At 44.6% G+C, this 19,584-nt stretch overlaps 2 protein-coding genes across 2 annotated transcripts in view; both read right to left on the reverse strand.

The window, feature by feature from the left end:
* The window catches only part of LOC141051169 (uncharacterized), an 872,784-nt gene that overhangs the window by 571,629 nt on the left and 281,571 nt on the right, over positions 1-19,584 (reverse strand). The window lies entirely within an intron of this gene.
* LOC141050978 (uncharacterized) overlaps positions 1-19,584 on the reverse strand; it is an 85,242-nt gene that overhangs the window by 33,913 nt on the left and 31,745 nt on the right. Inside the window, exon 7 of the mRNA XM_073547744.1 lies at positions 2,521-3,003. Within this exon, the coding sequence (XP_073403845.1) occupies positions 2,521-3,003 (483 nt within the window). The remainder of the gene's footprint in view (positions 1-2,520; positions 3,004-19,584) is intronic.

Raw genomic sequence — 19,584 nt, forward strand, 5'->3', positions numbered from 1 at the left:
GTCTCTGTCAAGATTCTCAGAATATCTTAGACACTTCACTAAAGTCTTTGCCTGCTTGTTAGAGCTAAGCATATTAGATGAAATATAGTGATGGGGCCAATTTTGTTTCTAAATATGGCCATGAACTGCCATGGCAAGCATCAGGCCCACACAATCATGGTTTCATAGTGCCAATGGGGTTAAAGTGGAAGCCCTCACACTCTGCTAAGCAGTTAGATGCTGTATTCACTATTGACAGTACAGTAGCATCTAAGGGGTTAAATGGCCATGGTCGGAACCAACAATGACAGTGGCTTATGCAGCAAGTTGTCAGGTGCAGTGTATAGCTGACAGCTGGTGGATTGTCACCCATCGGGGAATGCTAGTCTCTTATATTGCAGGTCAGTAAAAAGACGTATTGATGGTCATTAATGGGTTAAACTGGCTGTCCAACTCGGGCAACCGTTCTTAATTACTATATTCCCCCATGTAAAATAACAATGGTCTGTTCTCACCTCTGGTGTTGGCACAATTCCAGTGATGTCGGCGCCTGGGCTCACGAGACATAACATTCAGCAACTGCTAAAGGTCCGCTTCAGTCGCACTTCCTTCTGCTGCTCTCTGACTTCCTCTGGATGTCAGTCTCATTCGAAGAACGTTAGAGTGAAACTGATTGGCGGCAGGGCTCATGCGACATAATGTGAATACTATGTTCCAGTGTCCGTGGCTACATGTCTCGTAGACAGCCGCAACACATGCAGGGATTGCCTGTTTGTTAGGCAATCCCTTGCATGTGTTGCAGCTGCTGAACAGCCGCGAGTCACGTAGCCGTGGGGACTAGAACATAGTATTCGAGCACGCCGAAGATACTGTATTAGGACACAAGTGTGCTCGGATAACACCTCTGACCCCTTTAAAGAAATGCAATTCTGCCGTTGTTATCTTGTGAAGGATTTGTTTTTACGGCCTTCAATATGTGGTAATATTTCATGGCAAAACATTCTTCCAGGTCAGATAGACAATATCAAACCTAAATTTAAAAAAAAACAACTATTGTTTGTGTTGCCATTCTCTGAAATCCATTATGTTTTATTAATGCTATTGATCGCTGGCAGTATATACAGTACTTTCAGTTTAAAAAATAGTTGACATGATCCTATGAAGCCCAGCCAAAGGCTAGTCTCTATAGCTGCACCAAGATGGCTGCAGTGGGGCTTTCAACAGGCCCATGGCTACAATGGCAACTCATTGGCACTCAGAGACTGCATCAAAAGCACCAGTAATTGGGCCATTTAAAAGCTTCTGATAGTGATTGCAGAAAATATATGGTTAGACAGAAGCAATCAGAGCTAGCCCTAGTCATTGTTATTTAAGGCATCTGCCAGATGTATGATACAGCCGGCATCTGCCAGGTGTGGTGCAGACTCAACTTCTGAGCCAGGTTTATACATGAAGACCTCACATAGGGTGTACTACTAAAGTGGTGCTCTAGGGAGATACAAATATATTTCAATCTCCATTCTGTCTAAACGTATGAAGACCTGATTTCTGATGTAGCTTCATGTGATTTTACTTCTTCTCACTATGACCTCACGACAGCACTGGTGCTGCTCCTCAGTGCCTCCCCTCCCTTTTTGGATGTTATGGCAGAGCTCAGGGGACATAGCTAGCATCCTACTGCTCGTAAACCATGCCCCCCCAACCCCCCCATCACCATGGCTTATCACAGTCTGTGTTGGTGTGATGCTCATTCTCCCCTTTACTATCTTTCTATACAGCCTGCACTTTCATAGCTTGTATATGACCTGTAAATAAGCATGGAGTGGGAGTTGTAGAAGCAGGGAGAGGTAAATGACAGATCATACACAAGCTATGAAGGTGCAGGCAGTGCACAATGGGAGTGAGGGGTGGACATCAAACCTGCACACAGATTCGAATAAGCATTGGTGAAGGTACATGGGTAATGTGCAGCAGGATGCTAACCATGCCCCCTGATCTGACATAACGTCCTAGAAATGAGAAGAAGCACTTCTTAGGAGCACCAGTTACGTGAGGTCACAGAAAAAGGTAATAAAATCACATGAAGTTACATCTAAGAACAGGCAGAGGGGTATGAGCCCTTATAGTTTTAGGCAGAAAGTACTGTAGATTAGAGAGATGAGTGAATTGCTTCGCGCTACCCCAGTCCATGGTCCAGGTCAGTGGTCTCTGTCCGTGGACAGAAGCTGTGCAAATTTCCTGAGCTTCCGGGCGGAGTTTGATTTGCCAGGGTGGAGAGATGTCACCATAGCGCCACTCTTGTCCAGACAGAAAGCACTGACCGGGACCGTGGACCAGGGTTGCGTAAAGTTTTCTGCTCATCTCTAGGAGATTGAAATACATTTGTATCTCCCCCGACTACGCTTTTCAGCCCTACATCGAGAAGGGATTAAAATAAAAATATAATGGTTACTTAATTTTTCTGACATGCAGCAACATGTAATTTCTCTGTAAATAACTTTTAACATTCTGAAGATTACTATGTCTTTTCCCCTCTGTGACTTCTTTTATGTCTAACAAGATTTGATTTCTGGTTAAAACATTTCCCACATTCTGAACATATAAATGGCTTCTCCCCTGTATGAATTCTCAGATGCGCATCAATATTTGATTTCTTAGAAAAACATTTCCCACATTCTGAACATTTATACGGCTTCTCCCTTGTGTGAGTTCTATAATGCCAATCAAGAGGTAATTTCTGTGTAAAACATTTCCCACATTCTGAACATGAATATGGCTTTTGGACTTTGTGAGCATTGTCTTGAGAAAAAATTACATAACAGACTGAATGTTGAACATCAATCTTTGACGAATCAGAAGATATAACCTGCTGAGAAGGATCAGATGATAACATTTTTCTGTCAAGGACTGGAGGTAGATCTGGTATAATGGCATGTTCTTCATATGTATCTGGTGTGAAACCAAGATCATCTTTTTCAAAATCGGAAGATTTCAGATATCCCTCTGAGCTCCTGGTACAGTCGTCTGCCAAGAATAAAACTTAATTTGTTATTTTCCATAAGACTACCTTGCAATTATGTAATTAATTATAATATTATACTTTGCAACACAGAGGTATATCTAGGTTTTTCCAGCACCGGGGGGCAAGAATTCAGTCAGTTTGGCGCTCTCCCCATCCTAAGCACATATGCAATTGGCACACTTAGTCATGTGCCGACGAGCCGTTCTTCCTAATTATTTCAATGTACAGTGAAAAACTGAGAGAAGAAGGAAGACAAGCTAGCTGTCACGTGACCGTAAGTATGAAAATCGCATATGAGTGAAGTGGCCATGGAATGAAAGCAGGAACCTGCAAGCAGAGCTGAATCCTGACATTGAATATATTAAACGCTGTTAGGACTGGCATGCTATAGGGCTTCATTTTATAACACTCTATGTGATTGCAGATTTCTGAATTATTATAGCGCATGCACTGCACTATGAGAATTATTCCTTGCCGGTGGTCAAAGTGGACGGTCACATAATGGCACAAGTATGCCATTTGTATACTTCTGGCAACATTCCGACTAGATGTGTCCGGCCTCGCTCGATTAATTTTTGAGTGTGGCTACGCATGTCTAGTTGGCACGTGACCACATCTATGCAAATCGCCAGCACCACAGAATCCTGACAGAGTGCAGTGAGCACTGTGAGAATTCAGAAGTCTGCAGTCACATAGTATGACTGCAGACTCATCACAAACTCGGACAACCCCTTTAATGCTTCTAACATAACTAAAAACATGTCCAGACTGCATGATGACTTCACAGTCACACCTCGTCTCTGCAAATTTCCATCTTCTCCTTTCTTCTACAGCACATCCCCACGATACCCTTAAAATTAGCAGCGTTATTATAATGCTCCTGAATAAAACTAACTGCCCTACAATGAGACCATGAATAGTTGATTGCTGCTCACTATATTCCATGTACAAAATATGACCCACATAAATGTGACCCTCTAATGGTACATGCCCTCCACACTGTCCTCTCCTTTCCATACTGTGCCCCCTCTTCATATTGTCATCTCACACTGGGTCCTCCTTATAGGGCCCAGTCTTTATACTGTGCTCTCTCATCACACTCCCCATCCTTGGCTTACTGTCCCCTCCTGGCTATGTCCTTAAACCTTCCCTCCTGCTACCCATCCTCACTACTCAGTCTCTATTCTTTTCCCACTCACACTTTTCTCCCCTCATACTGTCTCATCATGCTTTTCCCCTCTACAGTTTCCTCACGTTTCCTCATACTATCTCCTGTCACTTCCCCCCTGCTAACCATACTGTCTCCTCACATATCTACCCCCTCACTCTCCATACTGCCTCCTCACACATTTCCTGGACTCCCCCATACTGTGTCCATACCCATCCCATCACCCTTGCTCCCCACAAGGAGCACATTCCCCCTCACTTCTCGTTCTGTGTCCGCACCCATCATTTCAATCACCATACTTTGTCTGTACCCATCCCCTATACTGTTTCCTCATACAGTGGGGCTAAAAAGTATTTAGTCAGTCAACAATAGTGCAAGTTCCACCACTTAAAAAGATGAGAGGCGTCTGTAATTTACATCATAGGTAGACCTCAACTATGGGAGACAAACTGAGAAAAAAAAATCCAGAAAATCACATTGTCTGTTTTTTTTTCATTTTATTTGCATATTATGGTGGAAAATAAGTATTTGGTCAGAAACAAGCAATCAAGATTTCTGGCTCTCACAGACCTGTAACTTCTTCTTTAAGAGTCTCCTCTTTCCTCCACTCATTACCTGTAGTAATGGCACCTGTTTAAACTTGTTATCAGTATAAAAAGACACCTGTGCACACCCTCAAACAGTCTGACTCCAAACTCCACTATGGTGAAGACCAAAGAGCTGTCAAAGGACACCAGAAACAAAATTGTAGCCCTGCACCAGGCTGGGAAGACTGAATCTGCAATAGCCAACCAGCTTGGAGTGAAGAAATCAACTGTGGGAGCAATAATTAGAAAATGGAAGACATACAAGACCACTGATAATCTCCCTCGATCTGGTGCTCCACGCAAAATCCCACCCAGTGGGGTCAGAATGATCACAAGAACGGTGAGCAAAAATCCCAGAACCACGCGGGGGGACCTAGTGAATGAACTGCAGAGAGCTGAGACCAATGTATCAAGGCCTACCATAAGTAACACACTACGCCACCATGGACTCAGATCTTGCAGTGCCAGACGTGTCCCACTGCTTAAGCCTGTACATGTCCGGGCCCGTCTGAAGTTTGCTAGAGAGCATTTGGATGATCCAGAGGAGTTTTGGGAGAATGTCCTATGGTCTGATGAAACCAAACTGGAACTGTTTGGTAGAAACACAACTTGTTGTGTTTGGAGGAAAAAGAATACTGAGTTGCATCCATCAAACACCATACCTACTGTAAAGCATGGTGGTGGAAACATCATGCTTTGGGGCTGTTTCTCTGCAAAGGGGCCAGGACGACTGATCCGGGTACATGAAAGAATGAATGGGGCCATGTATCGTGAGATTTTGAGTGCAAACCTCCTTCCATCAGCAAGGGCATTGAAGATGAAACGTGGCTGGGTCTTTCAACATGATAATGATCCAAAGCACACCGCCAGGGCAATGAAGGAGTGGCTTCGTAAGAAGCATTTCAAGGTCCTGGAGTGGCCTAGCCAGTCTCCAGATCTCAACCCTATAGAAAACCTTTGGAGGGAGTTGAAAGTCCGTGTTGCCAAGCGAAAAGCCAAAAACATCACTGCTCTAGAGGAGATCTGCATGGAGGAATGGGCCAACATACCAACAACAGTGTGTGGCAACCTTGTGAAGACTTACAGAAAATGTTTGACCTCTGTCATTGCCAACAAAGGATATATCACAAAGTATTGAGATGAAATTTTGTTTCTGACCAAATACTTATTTTCCACCATAATATGCAAATAAAATGAAAAAAAAACAGACAATGTGATTTTCTGGATTTTTTTTGCTCAGTTTGTCTCCCATAGTTGAGGTCTACCTATGATGTAAATTACAGACGCCTCTCATCTTTTTAAGAGGTGGAACTTGCACTATTGCTGACTGACTAAATTCTTTTTTGCCCCACTGTACATGGCCCTATCTGCCCCCTTGCACCTCATATTTTGACTTCAAATTTCTCCCGTTCCCCATATTGTATCTGCACCTGTCCCTTCCTTGCTCCCCAAACCGTGCCCTCAAATCTGCCTCCCACATATTGTGTCTGCACCTGTCCCTTTCTCCCCAAACTAAGTCTTCAAACCTTCAAGCCCCTGCCCCACTCCCAATGTAATAAATCTTCAGTCTTCAGCTCTACTGGAGCATTTACCACCAATGTTCTTCGCGCCTCTCCAGCAGCAGCGAATGACATCAGCAGAATGATCACATGATCTGATCAAGGTGATGACGTTGCCCTGACCCGGGATTCAGAGCTTCAATTGTATGACTGAAAGACACATGTACAATTGCTTACTGAAAGCCGGCGCGCCGCAACTACTCCGAGATGACTGTCAGCTTGACTGCCAGTCTGGGGGGCGGAAAAATGCAGCTGCCGGACCCTTGTCAGCTACACCCATGGCAGAAGCCCTGCCTGCCCCTCCCTAGATCCGCCTTTATCTCAACTTTGAAATTGCAGCAGCAAGATGGAAAAGTTAAAGAGGTTGTCCACTACTAGGACAAACCCTTTTTAAACTAAATGTTCAGCTCCGATAAAATAATAAAGCATATACTCACCTCTCGCAGGTGGCTCCATTCCCGCAGTGTTGACACTCGCGGTCCCGGGGCTGTGATGCAGTGGAATGAAACGTGATGCCTGATGCCCAATGGCATCACTGGAGTCACTGTCTCTGCCTTCAGACAAACTGAATATGAAGAGGAAGCCAGGAATCAACTGCAGCCTGGACTTCCTCTTCTTCTTCAGATTTTATGAAGGTGTAGATAGTTACCCCAGTGCTGATTGGACATTGATAGGTGAGTAAAAGCTTTATTATATTCTCGACATCAAACATTTAGATTAAGAAGGGGCTGTCCTAGTAGTGGACAACCCTTTTAAGGAATTAAGGAAATACCAGGATAGGTAGTCATGTTAATGGTATGCAAATGATGAAAAAATGGAAAGAGATATTGTAATGTCATCTCGAATTATGCAGTGTAGAGTGTGAGTTCCACGTGCAGAAATACAGACACTTACACGCCTTGGCATGGTATCTGTAAAGTTATCTGAGGAAAGCTGTGTCATGCTGAGTGCACTTGAACAAACAAATCATCAAGATCCACTGCTGGCAACTGCCTTTTCAATTGCCAACTGAAGACGTACCAGATGTGCTTGATGAGAGAATGGAGATGCTGCAGGCCATGGTAGCATGTTTAGGCCATGCAGCCTTCTCACAAAACCACCAGCATGATGCTGGCCGGTGGTCTGGTTTGGAAAACTGGTTCTTGGAACAATTGGGTACATTCAGTTTGGCAGAACATTTCTCAAAAAAAACCATTATCAGTACCCACTTTTATGGAGTAATTTGGCATTTATATTTGCACCTTATTCTCTATACATTTTGTTCCTATTTTTAACATATATTTCTTTTTTATTTTTCCTCCACAACTTTGCTCATCCAGATATCTAAGACAGATTCATGAAATACGCGCCAAAAAAAGACATTTGGTAAAAGGGACAATTCACTCTAATTCCTGCCTGGAGTAAGATTTCTGGTGGAGTTTTCGATCTGGCGCATTTTTGCAATTCTTTCAAGGTCTTGCAGCTTTTCTTGCTATAAAAAAGTCACATGAACTGGATAATGACTAAATCGAAAATACATTTTTTTCTATTTTGTGCCAAATACATGAACAGGGTGCGTAATGTGAGAATATAGTGCAAAAAAACATCAGAAAATACAAGACACTAAAAAATAGAAAAGTGAGGTCAATAAATCGCAAATGTTGAATTGGGCTGCTGGTCTCAACTGACTCCACGATTTTTAGGTCACTGTGGCAGATCAATCTGGTGAGCTACAAGCATCTTTTCGGATTACCAATTCTTTTCATGTTTCTCTTCTTAAAGGGATTGTCAGCACAGAATGACTGTTGAAACCAAGTACAGGAGCTCAGTGCTTCATGGTGAGGCCTATCATTTAAATACACCTTACCACCTGCTTGGTTTTGATCTGTCTCCACCATTCCCTGGCTCTAGGAAGCCAGAGCTGTCAATGACCGAAAAGGGTGGTGGATATTGTGGGAAACCAAGCAAGTGGGAAGGTGTATTTAAATGATTGGCCCGGCCGTGAGGCACCGAGCAGCGAGACTTGGTTTGAACAGTGATTTTGTGGTGACAAAGTCCCTTTAAAGCGCCTAATTTTAAATCCTTTCTCTAGAAGTCACTTACTTACCACATAACATTTTTCTGGTCATTATACTGAATTAGAGGTAATAATAATAATAATAATTTTTATTTATATAGCACCAACATATTCCGCAGCACTTTACAATTAAGCGGGGACATGTACAGACAATAAATTCAATACAAGTTAAGACAAACAGTGACATTAGGAGTGAGGTCCCTGCTCGCAAGCTTACAATCTACAAGGAAATGGGGGGAACACAGTAGGTGAAAAGTGCTTGTTATTTCAGGTCTGGCAATTATAATAAATAGGGATTTTCATATAAAGCTGCATGATCCTGTCATCAGCCCGTGTGTTTAAGTGCAATAGTCAAGTATCTAGTGCAGTTATCATGTGCATGGAAGGTGTGGAGACAGATGAATAGTAGGGTGCAGATTCAGAATAATATTTGGAAGGAGGGAACAGGGCAAAGTTAGTTTAATGAGTAGTTGATGTGGTAGGCTTGTTTGAAGAGATGGGTTTTCAAAGTGCGCTTGAATAGGTCGGGGCTAGGTATCAGTCTGATCGTCTGGAGAAGTGCATTCCAGAGAGCTGGCGCAGCACGAGAGAAGTCTTGGAAACGGAGATGCAAGGTTCGGATTCCGGGGGATGTTAGTCTTAGGTCATCTGTAGAACGGAGGAGGGCACGTGTAGGGCGATAAACAAAAATGAGAGAGGAGATACAAGGCGCTGCAGAATTGTGGAGAGCTTTGTGGGTGAGAGAGATGAGTTTATATTAGACCCTGTAGCGATTAGGTAGCCAGTGTAATGACTGGCACAAGATGGAAGCATCATTGAAGCGGCTGGACAGAACTATGACCCTGGCTGCCGCATTCAAGATGGATTGCAGAGGAGAAAGTTTGGTAAGAGGGAGACTGATCAGAAGAGAGTTGCAGTAGTCCAGACGAGAATGAACAAGAGTGACAGTAAGAGTCTTAGCAGTTTCAAAGGTGAGAAAAGGTCGGATTCTGGAGATGTTTTTAAGATGCTGGTGACAAGAGCGAGTGAGTGATCGGACATAGGGAGTAAAGGAAAGTTCAGTATCGAATATGACCCCAAGACAGCGGGCATGCTGCTTGAGAGTTATGGTTATTTCGATGTTAGGTAGAGTTAGGTTAGTAGAGGGCAGAAACACAAGAGGTTCAGTTTTGGAGAGATTTAGTTTCAGATAGAGGGAGGACATGATGTTAGAGACAGCAGACAGACAATCCTTGGTATTTTGAATTAGGGTAGGGGTGATGTCAGGGGAAGAAGTGTATAATTGGGTGTCATCAGCATAGAGATGATACTGGAACCCATATCTACTGATTGTTTGTCCAATAGGGGCAGTGTATAGAGACAAGAAGAGGGGGCCTAGGACCGAGCCCTGAGGGACCCCGATAGTAAGGGGATGAGGAGAGGAAGAGAAGCCGGCAAAAGATACAGTGCAGGAGCGGTCAGAGAGGTAGGAGGAGAACCAGGAGAGGGCTGTGTCCTTGAGGCCTATAGAGCGGAGCATAGTGAGGAGGAGCTGGTGATCCACAGTGTCAAATGCGGCAGAGAGATCCAGGAGAATCATCAGGGAGCAATGACCTTTCGATTTAGCTGTTATTAGATCATTAGAGACTTTAGTGAGGGCAGTTTCAGTGGAGTGTAAATAGCGGAAACCAGATTGTAAGGGGTCGAGAAGAGAGTTATCCGAGAGATTGCAGATTAGACGGGAGTGGACCAAGCGTTCCAGGAGTTTGGAGATGAAGGAAAGGTTAGAGACAGGTCTGTAGTTAGCAGTGCAGTTCTGGTCCAGGGAAGGCTTTTTAAGTAAAGGGGTTATGATGGCATGTTTAAATGAGGAAAATATACTTGAAGAAAGGGAGAGGTTAAATATTTTAGTCAGGTGAGTGGTGACCACTGGTGAGAGAGACTGCAGGAGATGTGAAGGAATGGGTTCACTGTTGCAGGTTGTAGGCCGAACAGAAGCGAGGAGCTTGGAAACTTCTTCTTCTGAAACAGGCTCAAAGATGTCTAGTGAGCTTGAGGTGCGGCAGGGAAGGGGATCCAGGCACTGAGGAGATTGGGCTGAGATATCCTGATGGATGTGGTTGATTTTTTTCTAGGAAGTAAGTGGCCAGATCCTCACCGCTGAGGTTGGTGATGGGGGGGCCTGTTCTTTAAGGTTCAGGAGGGAGTTTAAGGTTTCAAAAAGTCGTTTTGGGCTGTTGGATAGTGAGGTGATGAGGGTGGTGAAATAAGATTGTTTGGCCAGATGAAGGGCAGAGTTATAGGTTTTGAGCATGAACTTATAGTGGATGAAGTCTTCTGCTAAGAGAGATTTTCTCCACTGCCGCTCTGCACACCTTAAACAGCGCTGAAGAAAGCATGTTTTCTTATGATGAGTCACCGAAGGAGGAAAAAACAATACCAGCTAAGTCCAGAAAAACCAGAGAGGTTGGCAGCTATCGGATTGCAGACCCCTGGACCTATCCACAACAACTAGCAGTAGCCGTGGGGGGTTCCTACGGTGCCCTAGACCCCTCGATCACAGCCGGAGAACTAGATAGCCTAAAGACAGAAAGGGGAAAAACTAAACTGCCGCAGAGCAGACCCCAAAGCAATAGGCAGCCCCCAACATATAATGCCGGTGAAGCAAGATGAAAACACTAACACAGATAGAAAGATAGGTTGAGAAAATGATGGGGCCCAAGCTAACTACATAGGACAGGATAGGAAAGCTGCTGTCTGCCATCCACAAAAACCCTATCAAAATGAGCCAATCGACTGATAGGAAAAACAGGCCCTAAAGTCGCTAGGCTTCAAAAGACTATATCAGCACTCAGGTATATTCTGAAGACAGAGCAAAAGATCAACAGATCAGAGACAAAAATGGAATTCAGCTCACCCCCAGCCGGGGATGGCAGAACTCCCAAAAAACAAGGCAAAACAAAAAACAAAACAGAAGAGTACAAAGCAGAGCAGAAAAACTTAGCTTTGAGAAGCAGGAATCAGACTGGTCTCCAAGAATCCAGCAGGAAAATCACCAGCCAGGAAGAAGGGCGTCGGCAGCCTTATATCCAGTCCTCAATTCCAGCCACCCAGTCATCATCTAGCTGCCCAGGTGTTTGATAATCAGCCTCACTACCTTCCTTCACCAGAGGAGGGAGTTCATCAGACCTCAATGGTGAAGGAAAAATGAACTCACAACAATGTTTGCATTGTGTACCAGGGTTGCCGTCTGTGTCGGGTCTTTCTGCATGTAGAAGGTGCTGCTTCATCTAGGGCATTCTTCAGTGTATTATTGAAGTGTGACAATGCTAAGTCTGGACAGGAGAGGGAGGAGATGGGGGCTAAAGATGTGTGGAGATTGTCCATAAGCTGCTGGGTATTAATGGTACGTGTATTCCGATAACTGTGGTAAGTGGGGGTGTACCGGGTGAGGAGACAATTCTTGACAGAGAAGGAAAGAAGGTTGTGGTCCAAGAGCAGGAGAGGGGAGTTAGTAAAGTCGTGCAGCGATCCGGGATGGGAGAAAACCAGGTCCAGAGTATACCAGTCCTCATGTGTAGGAGAATTAGTAAACTGTGAGAGGCCGAATGAAGAAGTTAGAGAAAGAAGAGGAGAGGCAGATTGAGAGAGGGGATCATTTATGGGGATGTTAAAGTCTCCCATGATGATGGTGGGGATGTCACAGGATAGAAAGTGAGTAAGCCAGGTGGCAAAGTGGTCTAGAAACTGGCAGGAGGAGCCTGGAGGGCGATAAACAACCACCACTCGTAAGGAGAAGGGCTTAAAGCGTCTGAGGGCATGGACTTCAAAGGAAGGAAATGTAAGTGAGGGAACCAGGGGGATGACCTGGAAAGCACATTGTGATGAAAGGAGCAAACCAACACCTCCACCATGTCTGTTCTCAGGTCTAGCGGTATGTGAAAATTTCAGCCAACCAAACGAGAGAGCGGCAGCAGCGGTGGTGTCTGAATGCTGGATCCAGGTTTCTGTAATAGCCAGAAGGTTAAGGGAATTAGAGAGGAAAAAATCGTGAATGTAAGTTAGTTTGTTACACACAGACCGTGCATTCCAGAGAGCACATTGGAAAGCGATAGGAGAAAGCATGCACTGAATGTTAATAAGATTAGCAGGGTTTCTATATGCAGCTGGAGGAGAGTAATGTATGCTGGTGGAGGGAGGTCCAGGGTTGGGGGGGATGTCACCTGCAACTAGTAAAAGGAGAAAAAACAGAAAGAGGAGGTAGTGGGATGATTTGTATGAACATTTTGAGTGCTGCATGGAGGTATTGGATGGGTTGGAGTGGGTAAGAAATGTCAGTGGAGCCTCAGAGTTATACATGGGAGAGGGGAGAAGGGAGGGGTGGATATGGAGAGAGTGCACAGAATGTGTTAAAGGGCGGGCGAGTTGTGAGAAAGCAGAAGTAAAAACAAATAAGCAGCAGATTGATATGATCAATGCATAATGTAGTACGACTGACCAAGAAGCATGTTTGTATGAAAAACTTATGCACCTTACCTGTCTCCTGCTCAACTGCCATTGTCTAAGGCTACTCTCACACATCAGTTTTTTGCTGTCAGGCGCGATCCGGCTATTTTTTTAAAAACCGGAATCGGCGCAATGTAACACCAGATCCGTTTTTTTTCACATTGACTTGAATTAGCGCCTGATCGCGCCGCATGGCCTTGCGTTTCGTCCGTTTTTTGCTGGATCCAGCAAAACTTTGCATTCCGGCGTCTGGAAAAAACGACAACAGTAACGTTTTTTGTCTCTGGCGAAAAAGCCGGAAACGCCGGATCCGGCGATTCCGGCTTTTTCAAACAATGGAAGTCTATGGATGCCGCAATGCGCTGGATACGGAAAAAGCTGGATCCGGTTTTTACGTCTGAGCATGCTCAGAACTTGGCCAACCCCCAGGAAACCTAAACCATGCCAGTGGGGCCCTCAGCCATTACCATGCAGCCTGCCAAGCAGAGAGGAGCAGCAAGGCCATCAAGGCCTCAGCCTTCAGCTAACCAGCAGCAGGAAAACGGCCACAGAACTTCTATAGGTAATGCTCTGGTAATCATGCAAGGTGGAGGACCACACAAGCTTTGATCACCTCGTCCACAGTTTCATTCTTGAGGATGATCGCGGTCAATAGAACACGCCATTTGGCTGTAAGAATACCAAAAGCGCACTCCACCATTCTTCGTGCTCGTGTGAGGCGGTAATTAAAAATTCTTTTTGCAGTTGTCAATGCACTGCTGGAGTACGATTTCAAAAGGTGTTCTGAGAGCTGGAAGCCTTCATCCCCTACACAAACAAAAGGCATTGGTGGGCCTGATGTTTCAGGCAGCGGTCTAGGGGGCGCCCCATTGCTGACAATTTGAATACTTGGGAATCACTGGACCGGCCATAGGCCCCAATATCAACCTCTATAAATTTGTATTCGGCATCAACAATGACCATGAGCACAATGGAAAATTATTTCTTGTAATTAAAATATTTGGAGCCAGATCCAGCAGGTTTGACGATGTGGATATGTTTCCCGTCCACTGCACCCAAGCAATTAGGAAACTGACATATTTTTTGGAACTTGTCAGCAATTTCAAGCCAACTCTCCGTTGTGGGCTGTAGCATAAATTCGTCAACTAAAGAGTCCCACAATGCACGGCATGTGTATTTCACAATTCCAGATATGGTGGAAATCCCAAGTCTGTACTGGAAATGGAGTGACGAAAGGGATTCTCAAGTTGCAAGAAATCTGTGAATAAAAAACAAGGTGAGAAATGAGTTCAAAATCACAGCAATAACATCACAGTTATAAGAAACAGTTGGAGATACCATAAAAATTTTTCCAAACTACCAGCAACAACATTCCAGAGCAAGTGTGCTCTCAAGCGAGCAGATCCAATAAATATGACTTACCGAAGAGTTACCATCAGATGCTCCGGTGGTGAAATAGAGAAGCGGCAATATGTCACTTCTTCTGATGAGGTGTCCAATTCGTTCCACCAATAAATCAAAGTTCTCCATTTTCATCCTAACATATGAGAAAAATTTCTCAGGGTTTCCTCTTAGCTCCATGTAGAGTGTAGAATAGACCCCTCGCGTCATTCTCTGGGCTGTGATGGGGTGGATCCACAAACGTCGTCGGCGCTGACGCATGAAGTGCTGCTGTCTCTCTCTCTCCTTCTCCAGAACAATCGCTTTCAAACGATTCGCCTCAACAGTGAAATCCACCAAATTTTTCAGAATGTTTCCTATCACAACATCCATCTTCACCAGCAACACCCTTGATCTTCTCTCCAACCTGCACTTGCTCCTCAACAACCTGTCAAAGATGGGCTGTAGGAACACTGTAAATATACGTTTTCAGTAGCCAATCATGTTTTGGAGCACCCCATGGGCGTTTTCAAAAACCGGATCCGTCGTAAACCGTCGAAAAACGGACAAAAAAATGGACGAAACGGATTAAACGGATCCGGTTTTCTGCAAGATTAGTCTAGCGGATCCGGCAGAAAACCGGATCGGTTTCATCCTTTTCTACATAATTTGAGCCAGATCTGGCGCGTCGGCGACACGCCGGATTGCGCCTGATGGCTAAAAACTGATGTGTGAAAGTACCCTAACTGCCAAGCACTTTATCCTGTTGCACTTAATATCTGTTGCACGCGTGACCCCGCACGCGTGCTATCCCAGCCAGAGCTAAATATATATGAAATGAAATGTCTGCTAGCATCAGGCACCAAATGGTCACAATCAGTAATTAACCAATTAGCACAAGGCCAGAGCAGGCAATACTATGCAGGATAAACAACCAATGCTGAACAAGGCCATAAAACAGTGAAAGAAAGGAAAAAAATTGCTTTGAACACTTTAAAGCAGAAAAAAAAAAAAAAAAAGAACGAACTAACACAGGAGTGGATTAGATATCATGAAAAAATCTTGCTACATATAATTCAGTTCACAAAATTGTAGGTAAAGATTGTTTAGATGTTATGAGATCTAAAAAGCTATTTTAAATTGGGATTCAAAATACTACGGTTCAGATTTTGGAATCCTGTGGAGAACATTGAAGGAGTTGCCCACAACAATTGTTTTTCAAAAACCATCCACAAAGTTTTCTATTAAGAGTATATGACAAAAAGGCTTTTTGAAGAATTTTTGGAGAACAAACTGGGTGGAAACCCTCAAAATCCTATTCAAAAACTGAAAACTCCTCAAAACCTTATGAGTTTCCAATTTTTTGGTTTATAATATGCACATTTTCCTCCAAATTTGGGAGGAAAATGGGGTTGCGTTTAATAATCCAAAGGTAGCTTATCAGGGGGAAGGTGGCGACGGTTGAGTGGGGTCACAGGATGCAGAGTCGGTGTTTCAGGTGGCTGATGGCAGCAGGAGTAGGGCAAAGCTGGGGGCCCTGGACTGGGAGGAGGGTGTCCCGGCAGTGCAAATCTGTGGGCCCCAGGCTGTCCTACGATGTCGGCGCTGAGCGAGTCCCTTCCCCAATGATATCCTTGTGGTGGACTTCGGGAAAATGGTCGCTGCACATTAAGATCGTGCTCCTGAGATTTTGTTTCCAAAGATCTCAATCTGCGCATCCGGCGGCCATTTTCCTGAAGCTCACAGCAGTGAAATGAATGCAGTCTGAATGCAATTTGCTCACTGCCAGGACACCCTCTCCTCCTAGCCCAGGGCCTGCAGCATCACCCCACTTCTGCCGACTCCAGCCTCCTGAAACACCAATTCTGCATCCTGTGACCCAGCTCCACTGCCGACGTCCCTACTCCTGCTGCTACCGGCATCCTACAGCACTGACCCTGCTTTCTGTGACCCCGCTCCACCGCCAACATCCCCCAGTAAACTACCTAAACTCAGATTATAAGACGCACCACCATTTTATTTACCGTATTTTTCGGACTATAAGACGCACCGGACCATAAGATGCATCCCAATTTTCCGAAGGAAAATAGGGAAAAAAATAATAATGTGTCAATTGGGGGTCCGTCTTACAGTCCGAATTCAGCTTACCTGGGAAGGGATCCGGCACAGGTGGAGGAGTGGTCACAGGGGTCATTCAGTGGTCCAGGCTCGTGCGGTGGCGGCTCTGTGCTGGGGAAGGTTGGTTGTGCTGGGGCAGCTGCGCTGGGGCAGCTGTGCTGGGGCAGCTGTGCTGGGGCTGGGGCAGCTGGGCTGGGGCAGCTGTGCTGGGGCAGGGGCGGCTCTGTGCTGGGGCAGGTTGGTTGTGCTGGGGCAGCTGCGCTGGGGCAGCTGTGCTGGGGCAGCTGTGCTGGGGCTGGGGCAGCTGGGCTGGGGCAGCTGTGCTGGGGCAGGGGCAACTGTTTGGGTAAGAATACAAGGACAGAACAATGGAAAGGACACCATTGTAGGCATTTACTACAGGCCGCCTGTGCAAGCCGAAGATATAGATGAACTCTTTATGCATCAGATGGCCAAGTTCTCCAAAAAATATGACATAGTTGTCATGGGAGATTTCAACTATCCAGACATTTGTTGGGAATCTCTCTCAGGCAAAACTAACAGGTCAAGGAAATTCTTATCCTCTCTTGCTGACAACTTTATCTTCCAAAAGGTAAGGGAGAAAACAAGGGGAACTGCTACCTTGGATCTAATCCTTATAAACAGGGAGGAAATGGTTGAGGAGGTAAAAGTGGCTGGGACCCTAGGAGGTAGCGACCATGCTATTTTAGAATTTTGGATTACTAGAGGTGGAAGACCTGTGAAGACTCAGACGTCAAGGTTAGATTTCAGAAAGGCAGATTTTAAGGGATTCAGAAAGAGAATTGGAGGGATCCAATGGCTGGATATCCTTAAAGACAAAAATGTCCAGGAAGGATGGGAATTCTTGAAAAATGAAATTCTCAAAGCACAGTTGTTAACAATTCCGAAAAGAGGGAAGAATAGGAAGCATTTAAGGAAACCAGGATGGATGAACACAGAACTTAAGCACATGCTAAAAAGGAAGAAAAAAATGTTTATAAAATGGAAAGAGGGAGGCATATCTAAAGAAGAATATAATGCTGTCTGCAGAACCTGCAGGGCACAAATCAGATTATCTAAAGCTGAAAATGAACTGAGGCTTGCAAGAGATGTCAAAAGCAATAATAAAGGATTTTGGGGATATGTCAAAAGTAAAAGAAAAGTCAAAGATGCTATAGGATTTTTACAGGATGAAAATGATGAAATGGTAAGACAGGATGTTGAGAAGGCTGAACTTTTAAATTCCTATTTTGCATCTGTTTTCTCTCAGAAAGGAAATGCAACATCAACTGTTATTCACTGTCCTATTAAGGGAATAGAAGAATCCAGGATATCTATAAACAGAAAGATAGTGAGGAAACACTTAGCTAACCTAAATGAATTCAAGTCTCCAGGTCCAGATGAATTACACCCCAGAGTACTGAAGGAGATAGCAGAAGAAATTTTTGAACCCCTCTCCATAATCTTTGAAAATTCTTGGAGAACAGGAGAAGTGCCAGAAGACTGGAGAAGAGCAAATGTTGTTCCTATCTTCAAAAAGGGGAAGAAGGTGGACCCAGGCAACTATAGGCCGGTGAGTCTGACTTCTATACCAGGAAAGATCTTTGAACAAATTATTAAACAACATGTATGTCAATACCTGGATAAGAATGAAGTGATTAAACAGAGTCAGCATGGGTTTCTAACTAATAAGTCATGTCAGACTAACTTAATTTCCTTCTATGACGGTATCACTGATTGGGTGGATCAAGGAAATGCTGTAGATATAGTATATCTTGACTTCAGCAAAGCATTTGTCAAAGTCTCTCATACAATCCTTATTGAAAAAATGACTAAGTATGGAATGGACAAGGCAACTGTTAGGTGGATTCATAACTGGCTTAGTGATCGGACCCAAAGAGTGGTTGTAAATGGCTGCACATCCAGTTGGAAGAATGTCTCAAGTGGGGTACCACAGGGCTCTGTCCTGGGCCCTGTATTGTTCAACATCTTTATCAACGATTTAGATGAAGGAATTGAGGGTAAACTGATTAAATTTGCTGATGACACAAAGCTAGGAGGGATAGCTAATACTAGAGAAGAGAGAGAGAGGATTCAAAAAGATTTAAATAAACTGGAGAAGTGGGCAGCAACTAACAGAATGGTTTTTAACAGGGAGAAATGCAAAGTACTACATCTGGGCAATAAAAATGAAAAAAGCATATATAGAATGGGAGGAATAGGGCTAAGTGACAGCACATGTGAAAAAGACTTGGGTATATTAATAGATCACAGACTGAATATGAGTCAACAGTGTGATGCAGCAGCAAAAAAGGCAAATGCAATTCTAGGATGTATTAACAGAAGCATACAGTCTAGATCACGTGACGTCATTATTTCCCTCTACTCCTCTTTGGTCAGACCTCATCTGGAATATTGTGTCCAGTTTTGGGCACCACATTTTAAAAAAGACATCAACAAACTGGAGCAAGTTCAGAAAAGAGCGACCAGAATGGTGACCGGTCTGCAAACCCTGTCTTATGAGGAAAGGTTGCAGGATTTGGGAATGTTTAGTTTGCAAAAGAGAAGACTGAGAGGAGACTTAATAGCTGTCTACAAATATCTAAAGGGCTGTCACATTGTAGAAGGATCAACTTTATTCTCATTTGCACAAGGAAAGACTAGAAGCAATGGGATGAAACTGAATGGGAAGAGATTAGATATTAGAAAAAACTTTTTGACAGTTAGAGTGATCAATGAGTGGAACAGGCTGCCACGAGAAGTGGTGAGTTCTCATTCAATGGAAGTCTTCAAACAGAGGCTGGACAGACATCTGACTGGGATGATTTAGCGAATCCTGCTTTGAGCAGGGGGTTGGACCAGATGGCCCAGGAGGTCCCTTCCAACTCTACGATTCTATGATTCTATGATTCTAGGGCAGCTTTGCTGGGGCAGGTGGCCTGTGCTGAGCTGGGGCAGGTGGGCTCTGCGGGGTGAGGGTGGCGGCGGGCTGTGCTCCGGAGCAGGGGCGGCGGCTCCGCCGGCATTTCCTCGCGGCCCGGAGGCCATCGCACATCCCTTGCTGGCCGCCGCCATGTTGCGGTGGCCTCCAGGAACATGGACGCCGGAAAGATGGCCGCCGGTCAGGGAAAGGCGCATGCGCGGGTTCAGATCTCGTCCCGAAATCTCTGGGGACGAGATCTTGTTGCCGAGATTTGAATCTCGTCCCCCGAGATCTCGGGACGAGATCT

This window comes from Dendrobates tinctorius, unplaced genomic scaffold, assembly GCF_039654945.1.
Source record: "Dendrobates tinctorius isolate UK_male_01 unplaced genomic scaffold, ASM3965494v1 ptg000155l, whole genome shotgun sequence".
Classification (NCBI taxonomy): domain Eukaryota; kingdom Metazoa; phylum Chordata; class Amphibia; order Anura; family Dendrobatidae; genus Dendrobates; species Dendrobates tinctorius.